Source organism: Sorex araneus, chromosome 2, assembly GCF_027595985.1.
Source record: "Sorex araneus isolate mSorAra2 chromosome 2, mSorAra2.pri, whole genome shotgun sequence".
NCBI classification, from domain to species: domain Eukaryota; kingdom Metazoa; phylum Chordata; class Mammalia; order Eulipotyphla; family Soricidae; genus Sorex; species Sorex araneus.
In genome coordinates, this window is record NC_073303.1 from 173,522,541 (window position 1) to 173,535,123 (window position 12,583).

General features: G+C 38.2%; 1 protein-coding gene across 1 annotated transcript; it reads left to right on the plus strand.

Moving 5' to 3' along the window:
• Positions 1–1,050: 1,050 nt before the first annotated feature.
• LOC129402088 (voltage-dependent anion-selective channel protein 3-like) lies at positions 1,051–2,306 on the plus strand. Its single transcript, XM_055126920.1, has one exon. The coding sequence runs from the start codon at positions 1,098–1,100 to the stop codon at positions 1,947–1,949; it is 852 nt and encodes a 283-aa protein (XP_054982895.1). The 5' UTR covers positions 1,051–1,097; the 3' UTR covers positions 1,950–2,306.
• Positions 2,307–12,583: the final 10,277 nt, after the last annotated feature.

Sequence of the window (12,583 nt, forward strand, 5' to 3'; positions counted from 1 at the left end):
TCTTTTCATCAGAACATAAGAATATATTAATTATTCTTTAATGAACATACTAGAATTTTTAATTAATAATATCTCAATTATTTTGAAATACGTGTTAATTTAAGTATCTGAAAAAAGATAAATGTGACATATATTTTTTTAAAAATCCAAACAAAATGTATATTTGCTATTTGTTAATAAAGGTGACAGCAAGATGTTCTTCTTAAAAAGGTAATATAAATAAGTTTTTATGCTTATAGTCTTAAATTTTAATTATTATTATTATTTTTTTTTTTTGCTTTTTGGGTCACACCTGGCGATGCACAGGGGTTACTCCTGGCTTTGCACTCAGAAATTACCCCTGGCCGTGCTCAGGGGACCATATGGGATGCTGGGATTTGAACCCGGGTCGGCCGCGTGCAAGGCAAACGCCCTACCCGCTGTGCTATCTCTCCAGCCCCATTAAATTTTAATTATTTATTTAATAGATTTTTTGTGGTCAAGAGTTCCTACACATAATTGTAAACTTTCTGGTAGTAATTATAGATTTACTTTGGTTTGTGGCCACATGTGGTATTGCTTAGAATATTCTTCGGACTCAAGGATTACTCCTGGCATTGCTTGGGGAGAATACTGGTATGTATGTAGTATGCGACATACAAGGCAAGTGCCTGAACCATTATACTATCTCTGGCCTGTGGCTTACAATGTTCAGAAAAAAAAAACCAATAAATATCTTGAGAAAAAACATCCCCCTTAGAATTCTCAACGTTTCACTTTTGAGTTTTTCTCGTTCTTCAGACTTTGAGAAATGGTTCTTTTTTAGTTATTACATAACCAGGACAAAAAAAAACCATAAAAATAAATTTATTCTGGTTATCAATAAACAATTTTGAAAACCTTAAAAACTCTAAAGTAGCCAAAAATATTAGAACCAAAAATAAATTCTACTATGAAAAATAGAAATTAAGACAATAATTCCAACTATCAAAAGAACAGAATACATATGAATAAACTTATTCAAGGAAGTGCAATATGTGTAAATTAAAAAACAAAAATTTTTTTGAAGACCTTCAGCGTTGTCCCGGCGGTGCGGAGACGGGCCCTCCGGCTGAGATATGTGTAGCACACCGACTTACTGTGACCTAGGGAAGGCTGCCAATGATGTCTTCAACAAAGGATATGGCTTTGGTATGGTCAAAATCGATCTGAAAACCAAGTCTTGTAGTGGAGTGGAATTTTCTATTTCTGGTCATGCCTACACTGATACAGGGAAAGCGACGGGCAACCTAGAGACCAAATACAAGGTCTGTAACTATGGACTTACCTTTGTCCAAAAATGGAACACAAACAATACACTTGGAACAGAAATCTCTTGGGAGAATAAGTTGGCTGACGGGTTGAAGCTGACTCTTGATACCATATTTGTACCGAACACAGGAAAGAAGAGCGGGAAATTGAAGGCCTCCTATAGGCGGGAATGTTTCAGTCTTGGCAGCAGTGTTGACATAGATTTTTCTGGACCAACCATCTATGGCTGGGCTGTGTTGGCCTTTGAAGGTTGGCTTGCTGGTTATCAGATGAGTTTTGATACAGCAAAATCCAAACTGTGTCAGAATAATTTTGCCCTGGGTTACAAGACTGCAGACTTCCAGCTGCATACTCATGTGAACGATGGCACTGAATTTGGAGGATCTATCTACCAGAAGGTTACTGACAAGGTTGAAACATCAATAAACCTTGCTTGGACAGCTGGCAGTAACAACACCCGTTTTGGCATCGCTGCTAAATACAGGCTGGATTGTAGAACTTCTCTATCTGCTAAAGTAAATAATGCTAGTCTGATTGGACTGGGTTATACTCAGACCCTTCGACCAGGAGTCAAACTGACCTTATCAGCTTTAGTTGATGGAAAGAACTTCAATGCAGGTGGTCACAAGGTTGGGCTGGGATTTGAACTAGAAGCTTAATGTGATTTTGAGTGAAGCATCAGATTTTCCCCTGGAGGTGAAGAGAAATGAACCCACTATGTTTTGGCCTTAAAATTCTGTGAAATTTCAAAAGTGTGAACTTTTTATTCTTCCAAAGAATTGTAATCCTCTCCACACTGAAGTCTATAGAGATCGCAGGTCCATTCTAAGGGAGGTGCTTGAAGGCATGCCTGGGAGTTGACATGTTTTGTGCCACATTTCAATTCAGTTCTGCAGTGTTATCTTAACCGTTTTTCCTCAGCAACAATGTAGTGTCATGTTACACGGGAATGACCTGATCCTCCAGTTTGTGCATCACATCCTGCATGTCTCACATACTTTTTCATGACCTTTTAATATATTGGTCTCTGTGCTATAGTGGAATCCTTGGTTTTGCATCACAGTAAAATAAAATAAACCCATTACATTTGAAAAAAAAAATTGAAGAAAATCAAATTAAAATATTCTGCACTCATAGATTGGAAGAGTTAAGGTCATTACAATTTTCATGTTTCCTGGTTTTCTACAGTTTTAATGCAATTTCTAACAAAATCTCATTGCCATTCCCCCCCCTCATAGATATAAAAGAAACTATAAAAATCTTTCTGGATCCACAAAAGATCTCAAGTAGCTAATGCAGTTTTGACAAATCAGAGTAATCCTAGACATTATATTTCATGATTTTAAACCACCATATAAAACTACTGAAATCAACATAATGCCCTGCTAGCATAAAACCAAACACATAGACACCAGGAACAGCTAAAAAGAACCCAGTGAAAACCATTCAAAGCTTTTTAGTTAATGGACAATATTGGAGAACATAACACAGAGACAAGCTAACTCAAAAAAAATTATACAGGTGAAACTAGACAGTTACATACTAAAGATTGGCACTACACCTTTTTCTTAAACTACACCCAAAAATTAGCAAAACAAAAATCACCTGAAAACTAAACGTAAAATATGTAATAGTAAAACACAGAAATAAACAAAAAGTAACTTCCTTAATATATGATTTGACTAAACTTTTAGAGCTTGTTATCAAAAATAAAGGCAAAAGATAAGAGAACAAAGGATAGCAAACCATAGTATCTACCAGTGACAAATGCAACCATAGATAAAATGGTACAGACAGATGACTTATAGACATTTTGAAAGTGCTAACAAATTGTGTGTTCACAAAGGGAGAGGGGGACAGCAGGGCTCTATTTCTCCCGCCACCCAAGTTTGGTCATCTCATGCCACTTCCCCAATCCCAGAGAGGCTGATGGAGATGGACAGGTGAAGGAAGGAACGAGTGTCAGGCTGGTTGGTATCAGCTGCACTTTATTCCAATCTCCATTCCCCTTCTGCTTCTCCCCCTTCGCCCTTCTGCCTCTCTCCCAAGACCCGCTCACTCTCACTTCTTTCACCTTGTGTTCTGCTTCTGTGTCTCCCCTGCTTCTGTGTCTTCTCCCATGCTTCTGTGTGTCCCCCCGTGCTCCTGTGTGTTCTCCCCTACTTCTCCTACAGTCTTAGTTTATATAACAATCACATAGGGTGGTAACACAAAAGTGGGTCGGAACATTAACACAACAACAAAGAGATAAGACCACTCCTCAAGGACAAAATCTCATCTAAAAAGATTACTAGGAGATCTGCTCTAGGGTGGGATCCGAACAAGGGTGTGTCGCTTTCTTCTTTCCTCAACTGGTAATCCCTTTAAATAGTTGTAGTAAATCTACGTCTATTAATTCCAGCAATGTCGTTCTGTATGAGCACAGTAAGAGATATAAACTTTAAATTTGGTTCTTCCTGAGGACATCTTACTGTACATTCCAGACCACAGTCCTCAGGCCAGGTTAATCTTCCAAACCCCAGCAGGGTCCTAGTCTTATCGATACCTTTGGATCATGACAGCATTTGTCCATGATCATGCCCTCAATTTCTAGTTTAGTATTGCGGCGCTTTGGCCTGGCCCATTTTCATGCCAGGGTAGCACACAGCTTGCCCTGGATCCATTCCATCCCTTGACGGGACCCCACTTTTGTGGTGTTAGAAACTAAGGGCAACTGAGTCTAGAAAGCAGATGCCCAGGAGTAAATATTATTCGGAGTCAATCAACCCCCAAGTTACAAGAGCATACTATTAACTGTCTTCCTGTGTACATACATAAAGGGCATTGCTTTAAGGTAAACTATGCAAAAGAGAGAAGAGTAATATTTATCTTACAATACAAGTTCAATGTCCTAGAAGGATCTGATCTCACAAGTTATCAGAATCTGATTAGAGGGGAAAGTGATTAACTGGTTGGGAAGGAGGGTGCAGAGAAGAGTTTGCAGATAAAGGAATGGAGTGTCTTGGGAGCCCTGTTATGGGTGTAACCCAATAAACCTAAGTTCCCTGCAGCAAGACTGAAAGGACAAACCCAGTGTTCTCCCACAACAAATCATATATATTGTTTTGGGGTTAATATCCAAAATATGCAGAGAGATCACAACTTGATCGTTTTTTAAAAAGCACTTAAAATATGGACAAGGAAGCACAATTTTTCAAAAAAGATGAATGGCCAAAGGGTCTATGAAACTTTGTTTAAGATCACTAATCATCAGGGAACTGAACCAATATCCAGGGAGATATCATGCTATACATGTGAAAATAACCTAAATTGAAAAAATAAGAAATACAATGTTAACAAAAATGTGGGTAAGGTGTAATATTTCCACTTTAGTAATGCAAATTTAGGAATGCAAATTGCTATTTCTTTGGAAAACAGTGTACAACTTTCTCTAAAAACTGACAACTAAAACCAGACCCACTCAGGTTGAAAGGGGCATGCCGAAAGTAGACTATAGACTGAACATGAAGGCCACTCAATACTTCTATTGTAAACTACAACATCTAACAGGAGAGAGAACAGAAGGGAATGCCCTGCTGCAGAGGCAGGGTGGGGTAATGAGAGTTAGGATGGGCATGGTGGGAGGGATACTGGGAATATTGGTGAAGGAGAATGGGCACTGGTGGAGGGATGTAAAAGAAATGCAAACATGAAAGTTCATAAATTTGTAACTGTACCTCACGGTGATTCACTAATAAAAAATTTAAAAAAAAATACAGAGAAGTGAATCAGGTATAGAGTGAATGTCTGGCATCTGGAGGACCCAGGTTCTAACCATGGTAACAGTTAAAATATTCACTAAAAAAAAAAAACAATAGAATTATTTTATGATTCAGGGACTGGAGCGATAGCACAGTGGGTAGGGCATTTGCCTTGCACGCGGCCAACCCGGGTTCGAATCCCAGCATCCCATATGGTCCCCTGAGCATCTCCAGGAGTGATTCCTGAGTGCAGAGCCAGGAGTAACCCCTGTGCATAGCCGGGTGTGACCCAAAAAGAAAAAAAAAAAGAAGAATTATTTTATGATTCAGTAATGCTACGTCTCAGTTTATATCCAAAGGAAATGAAAATATAAATCTGCACTCCCAAATTCATGGAAGTGTTAATTATAATAATCATGGTAGGAAAAAATTTACTATTTGAAACAATACAAATAATTATTGCAGATGTTATGTTAAGTGAATAAGTCAGAGAAAGATAATCATTAAATTGCTGCACAGTATTATATATGAAAATTTAAGTGCATGCATGTATGTGCACACATGCAGATGCATGTGCATGCTAATTGTACAGTCCACCGAGAGCTGGAGGCATAGGTATACAGGTAAACTCAGCAGACTGGTAAAGAACACATTTTTCTGCTATAATTTGAGTAAAGTATTAAGATCTAATAGAAAGCACTGTGACTACAATTTATAGCATTGTTTAGTTAAAGTTTGCTAAGAAAACAGAAATTAAATGTTCTCAGCAAAATAAATTGAATTCATGGATATGTCAATTAACTATGATGTCAATTAACTATATTGAAAAAATATTTCCAATGTATATGCCTATTAAATCACTAGTGCAAATACTTTAAAAATCTTATAAGTTTATGTAAATTTACCTCAATAAATCAAAATTAAAATAAAATTTCAGAAATACTTTGTATAAATGATATTATATAAAATATTCTACTGATATAATTATAGAAATAACTTTTCTTGCTATTGTTATTATAAAATATTTTATTCATAGTTGGATTTTGCTTCAAAATTTTCATACATTCAAAGAAATAAAAAAAAAACACCTGTCTAGGGGCTGGAGCAATAGCACAGCGGGTAGGGCATTTGCCTTGCACGCGGCCGACCCGGGTTCGATTCCCAGCATCCCATATGGTCCCCTGAGCACCGCCAGGGGTCATTCCTGAGTGCAGAGCCAGGAGCAACCCCTGTGCATCGCTGGGTGTGACCCAGAAAGCAAAAAAATAAAAAAAAACACCTGTCTATAGGGATTTTTTTTTACTACAGAAACAGGGCTTACAGAGAAGCTGCTGAATAAGTGAGCACATAGAAATAGCTCCATTAAAAGATTGGGAATATTTCTAAATGATTGCTGGAATAACCCAGGTGTCTACCAGTTGTGGGGATAAAAATCTTGCTGCTCTATTATTTCAAGCAAGTGTGAAAATATATGGAGAAAAATAGAAATAACAATTAAAAAATATGTAAGGCCATTAGCCTAACAGACAAAATTGGCAGAGAAAAAATAATTTGCTGCCTCACACACACATTTTAAATTGGCCAGAGAGACAGTGTAGAGGTTAAGAAGCTGGTTTGCACACAGCCAACATGGGTTTGTTCTCTGGCACCGTGCAGAGGTTCCTGAGCACCACTGGGAGTAATTGCTGAGCAAAATCAGGAGTAAGCCCAAGCACAGCTGGGTATTGCCCAAACTCCCCACTTCAGAATAAATAAATAAATAAATAAATAAATAAATAAATAAATAAAATTATCGGATGCTTAAATTTTAGTATCATCTGTCATCTGAGGGTATCAAATAGAGAGTAATGAGTATGCAAAACAGAGGCATGAGAGACATGTGCATATGGCTTCTCAGTAGAAGAATTCTTTGAAATTAGTATTGGTTGAGGGATTGCAGACATAAAAGTAAAACCATATTAAAAATATTTCACAGTAGTAGGAAAAATGAGCTATCTGTTCTCGCAATTATAGGAGGTTCAGTGTATGCAAAATGTTATTAAGGAATTAAAAGGTATTTATTTGGGGGGTAGTGATGCATTTTATTGAGATTGATGTCTCTGTCTTCTCTTTCCTCTCTCTCTCTCTCTCTCTCTCTCTCTCTCTCTCTCTTTCTCTCTCTGTTCATTAGCACAGTGATACAGTCAACTCATATTCACCAATGCTTTAAAAAAAGGAGCACCCAAAAGCCCTCCCAGAAAGCATTATCAACTGGTTGTTTCTCAATTTTTCACAAAGTAAAGCCATCCTAATACACACATATTACACAAGACTGCTAACTCTTCCTCATAGATATTCCAAGGTATATTTCCGTCAAATATACCACATTACTGTGTGACTGGAGCATAGCACAGCGGGTAGGGTGTTTGCCTTGCACGCGGCTGACCCAGGTTTGATTCCTCCATCCCTTTCAGAGATCCCGGCAAGCTACCAGAGTATCCTGCCCACATGGCAGAGTCTGGCAAGCTACCCATGGCATATTCAATATGCCAAAAACAGTAACAAGTCTCACAATGGAGAAGATACTGGTGCCCACTCAAGCAAATCAATAGACAATGGATGACAGTGCTACAGTGCTACTATGGGTTATCATTTATTCCAAATGCTACAGGATGTATTCCAACAGAAAAGTGCCACTCCATCATTCACAAGTTACAGATATTGCCTGAGCGGAGCCATTTCCTCCACAAAAGCCCATCTTAATTTACCACAGTTAAGAATCATAGTCTAGAAGAAATCACAGCTCCAGGCTGACCTCTGCTGTTTCTGAGGACTCACTACAGTTCAGGCCCTCTCATTTCCTTATTCACCAGGTGAAGTGGATCTACAAACTGGTACCTCTGATGCCTTTTGGGAAGCAGAAAGGAGTTCATTTCCTTTTTCTTCCACCTATGTCCTGGAAATCTCCAAGTCCAACTTCTATCCATCTTCGCCTGCATCCATGCAGCTCTACTTATCACATCTCACACTGCACATACACTTCCCATGGTAATCCCACAGACATAGATGAGCTAAAGACATCATGCTATTAATATCATATTCCTAGTTCTGTCCAGTTCTCCCACAGAAAAGACTTTCCAAAGGCAGTGGTGGTGGTGAGAAAACTCAGAGCCTTCATTTGTAGCCATAAGGGAGGCAGGGACATGGCAGCTTTGAAAGTAACCCCACAATCTTCATTAGGTCTTGGTATCAGAATCTGTAAAAAGTCACAGGGAGAGGACCATCAGAGAAGCAAAAGAGCAATACTCATCCCTTATCCCTCAGAGAGCTCCCTTGGACATAAATTAGAAAGATTCATCACTAGACCGCTCAGAAAAGGGAAGCTACGCAGAGGTCGAGAAAGCCCAATGAGGGAAGACAATATCATGCAAAGTTCTGCCAGTATCAATCAGCTATATAACATCTCATATAAGGACTTTAGTAACACCATGACAAGATATTGCCTGAGCACCAATGAACGCCAATAAATTATGGTTCAGGTAGTCAATAAAGAACATCAATAAATGATGGTTCAGGTAGTCAATAAAGAACGTCAATATATGATGGTTCAGGTAGTCAATAATGCACAAAAAACTATGAGAATAGAAATTAAAAAAAAAACAAACACATGAGCTACAATCAGAAGTAAAAGAACTAAGGAACCAAGGTAAAATTTAAGAAGAAAATTAAAGAAGGAAGAAAGGGGGAAAAGGAAGGAAGGAGAAGGAAGGAAAGAAAGAAAGAAAGAAAGAAAGAAAGAAAGAAAGAAAGAAAGAAAGAAAGAAAGAAAGAAAGAAAGAAAGAAAGAAAGAAAGAGAAAACAAGAAAACAAGAAAAACAAAGATAAAATAGAGAAAAAGAGATAAGAAAGTAAAAAATTCATTAAAAAAAAGCACAAGACTGCAGCAGAGTAACAGAAACTGAGAAAAAAGTAAGTGGTCTCCACAGATGACCGGTTAAAGAAACTTTGGTACATCTATACAATGGAATACTATGCAGCAGTTAGAAAGGATGAAGTCTTGAACTTTGCATATAAGTGTATCAACATGGAAAGTATCATGCTAAGTGAAATAAGCCAGAAAGAGAGGGACAGACATAGAAAGATTGCACTCATCTGTGGAATATAGAACAGCAGAGTAGGAGAATAATACCCAAGAATAGTAGTATATAATACCAGGAGGTTGGCTCCATAGCTTGGAAGCTGGCCTCACATGCTGGGGGAAAGCCATCCCAGATAGAGAAGGGAACACCAAGTAATATGATTGGAGATCCTGCGCGGGAAGGGAGATGGGTGCTGAAAGTAGACTAGAGACTGAACAGGATGACCACTCAATACCCCTATATGGAACCACAACACCCAAAAGGAAAGAGAGATATCAAATTGGAATGCCCTGCCACAGAGGCGGGCTGGGGTGGAGGGGGAGAGGACTGGGGGGGTGGGAGGGATACTGGGTTCATGGGTGGTGGAGAATGGACACTGATGGAGAGATGGGCTCTTAAACATTGCATGAAGGAAAAGGAAGCACGAAAATGTGTGAATCTGTAACTGTACCCTAATTGTGACTCACTAATTAAAAAATAAATTAACTTAAAAAAAAAGTAAGTGGTCTCCAAGATGAGATGCAGGAAATCTCTAGAAAACTTCAGAAAATTTTTAAAAAATCTGAAAATAATAAACACACTAGGGAATTGTGGAATAAGTTCAAGAGGATCAACACAGAAATAATAAGAGTATCTGAAAACCAGAAAGGTGAGGGGCTGGAGTGATAGCACAGTGGGTAGGGCATTTGCCTTGCATGCGGCCCACCCGGGTTCAAATCCCAGCATCCCATATGGTCCCCTGAGCACCGCCAGGGGTAATTCCTGAGTGCATGAGCCAGGAATGACCCCTGTGCATTGCCGGGTGTGACCCCAAAAGCAAAAATAATAATAATAATAATAAAGCTGTAGGATACGGCTATATTAAAAAACACAGAAAGGTGAACTCGATCAAGAACAATTTAATCATAAACTACTCAAAATTAATCAGAAATAAGAACTTTCCAGAGTTGAGGAGCACGCAGATTCTAGCCAAAATAGACTTGAAGAGGAAAAACTCCTAGATACATTGTAATCAAAGTGACAAATGTCAAAACAGAGAATTGAAACAAGAAAGATCAATGAAAGAATTTACATACAGGAATTCCCACAAGAATCACAGCAGATCTATTAAATGAAACTCTAAAGCCAGAAAAAAAATAGTGAAATATCAGGTGGTGGGGGATACCTCAATGAAATGAACATCTTATCGAGAATACTGTTTATAGCTAGATTATCATTCAAATTTTTACAGAATGATACAAAGATTCATGAACAAATAACTGTTTAGGAAGTCCATAGCCCAGGAACCAGTTTTTTAAGAAGCAATAGAGAAACTCTTTTAAGTTGTATTACCGTCACTCATAACTTCTGCAAAATGATTGCCATAAATTCCTTCCTCTGAATAAAATCACTGAACATCAGTAATCTAAATTCAACAATTAAGAGACAGAGACACATACTAGTAGGATGGATCAGAAAACTGAACCCAACTTTCTGCTGCCTACAAGAGACATAGCTGAAGAGTCCGTGTAAATACAGGCTCAATGTCTAAGACTAGAAAATAACAACAACAAAAATTAATATTTTTAAAAAATTATTTAAATGAAATTACAAAAAGGCCAGATCTGAGGCCAGAGAGACGTTACAGCTGGTCTGATGTTGGCATGAACTCATCTGACCCAGGTTTGATCACAGACACCACAGATGGTCCACCAAGCACCACCAGAAGTGATCCCTGAGCCAGGCGCAAGTCCTGGGTAGAACTGGATATGTTCCCAAAACAAACAAACAAAATCTTTATTTATATCATTCAAAAGAGACTTTGTATTAAAGGGGGTATATGGGACATGGATGATAATTTCTTAATGATCATAGGAACAATACGTCAAGAATAACTCACACTGTCCTAGACTTACATGCACCTGATCATCAGTCATCAAAATATTTAAAATCACTGTTCATAGGTATGACATGAAAGAAGCAGCACAATGGTAGTAGGATACGTTAACACTCCTCTATCACATCTCAATAGACAATTAAACAGAACTCAACAAGGAAACACTAATCTTGATAGAGTCCTTCAGACCTTAAAAGTAGAGAATACGTTCTTCTCCAGTGTACATGGGACAGTCTCCAAGAGAGACTACATTCTGGATCACAAAATATATCTCCATAAAAATCAGGAAGATAGAAATCCTATCAACTCTCACATCTGACCATAATGCTTGGAAAATGGAAATTATTCGCAAAATTTATTCTATTTTGTTTTGTGAATAAAAAAATCAAAGAAAATGGTACAAAACATTACAGATTTTCTGAATCCAAAAGTATATTACACCATTGAAAGACAGATATATTTATATACTGTTTCTTAATTACATGTAGGTATATATATAGTTTCTTAATTATTTATACAACATTTTGCTTGGAGATCTTTTTTCTCAAAGTCCTTTACACTGAATAAAACTTGTGCCAAGTGTAGCATTTTTCTAAGAGTTTCTACTTTCAGAAGTCAGACAAGGGCTACCACAAAGACAAGAAATAGGAGAACCTTCTTATAGGACATCTCCACTCTAGATCAGGAAACTATAAGGGACAATACGGTATTTCATACCAATTCCACATATTTTCTGAAGTTGCATGGATGCAGCAGATACAGATACCAGTAATCAAAAATGCTGAAAAAGCAGAGATTAACACTTAGTTCAAAGGATAAAACAAGATCACAGAGGCCCTGCTGGGATGGAGACAGGGCTATTAAGACCAGATTTCTCTCTGTCTGTCTCTGTTTCTGTGTTTCTCTCTGACTCTTTTTGTCTCTTCCTCTGTCTCTCTGCATCTGTTTCTTTGTCTCTGTCTGTCTCTCTGTCTCTGTCTCTTCCTCTCTCCCTCCCTCCCTCCCCCCCCCTCTCTCTCTCTCTCTCTCTCTCTCTCTCTCTCTCACTGTCTCTCCCTCTCCTTCACTCTCTTCCTCTCCTTTCCTTAGTCTTTTGTCTCTGTATCGGGTTTTCAGTTGGCTGATTCAAAGGACAGCAGATATTAAGGAGATAAGTAAATTGTGTCTGTAAGAATCAGCATCTCAGGGTGCAAAAGGTTGGCAAATAAATCTAAAATATCTAAAAATGTACTGGTGGGCCATAGAGATAGTATGGAGAATAGGGCATTTGCCTTGCAAGCTGTCAACCCAGGTTTAATCCCTGGCACCCCTTACGGGACCCCAAACCAGCCAGGAGTGATCCATGAGTACAGTGCCAGAACTAAGTCCTAAGCATAGACGTGTGTGACACAACCCCCCCAAAAATTAATTTAATAAAAGTTTAAAGTTCTAGGGCATTTACATAACAAGGTTCATTTATATTTGCAAAGTATATTAGCCTTATGAAATTTAGGATCACCTTCCAACAAAGAAATCACAACTGTATGCATGCATTCTTTCTTACTCCTCTTTGCTATGC

Excerpts from the sequence above, each read along its gene's own strand:
- LOC129402088 (XM_055126920.1), top strand. The coding sequence starts at position 1,098 with ATGTGTAGCACACCGACTTACTGTGACCTAGGGAAGGCTGCCAATGAT.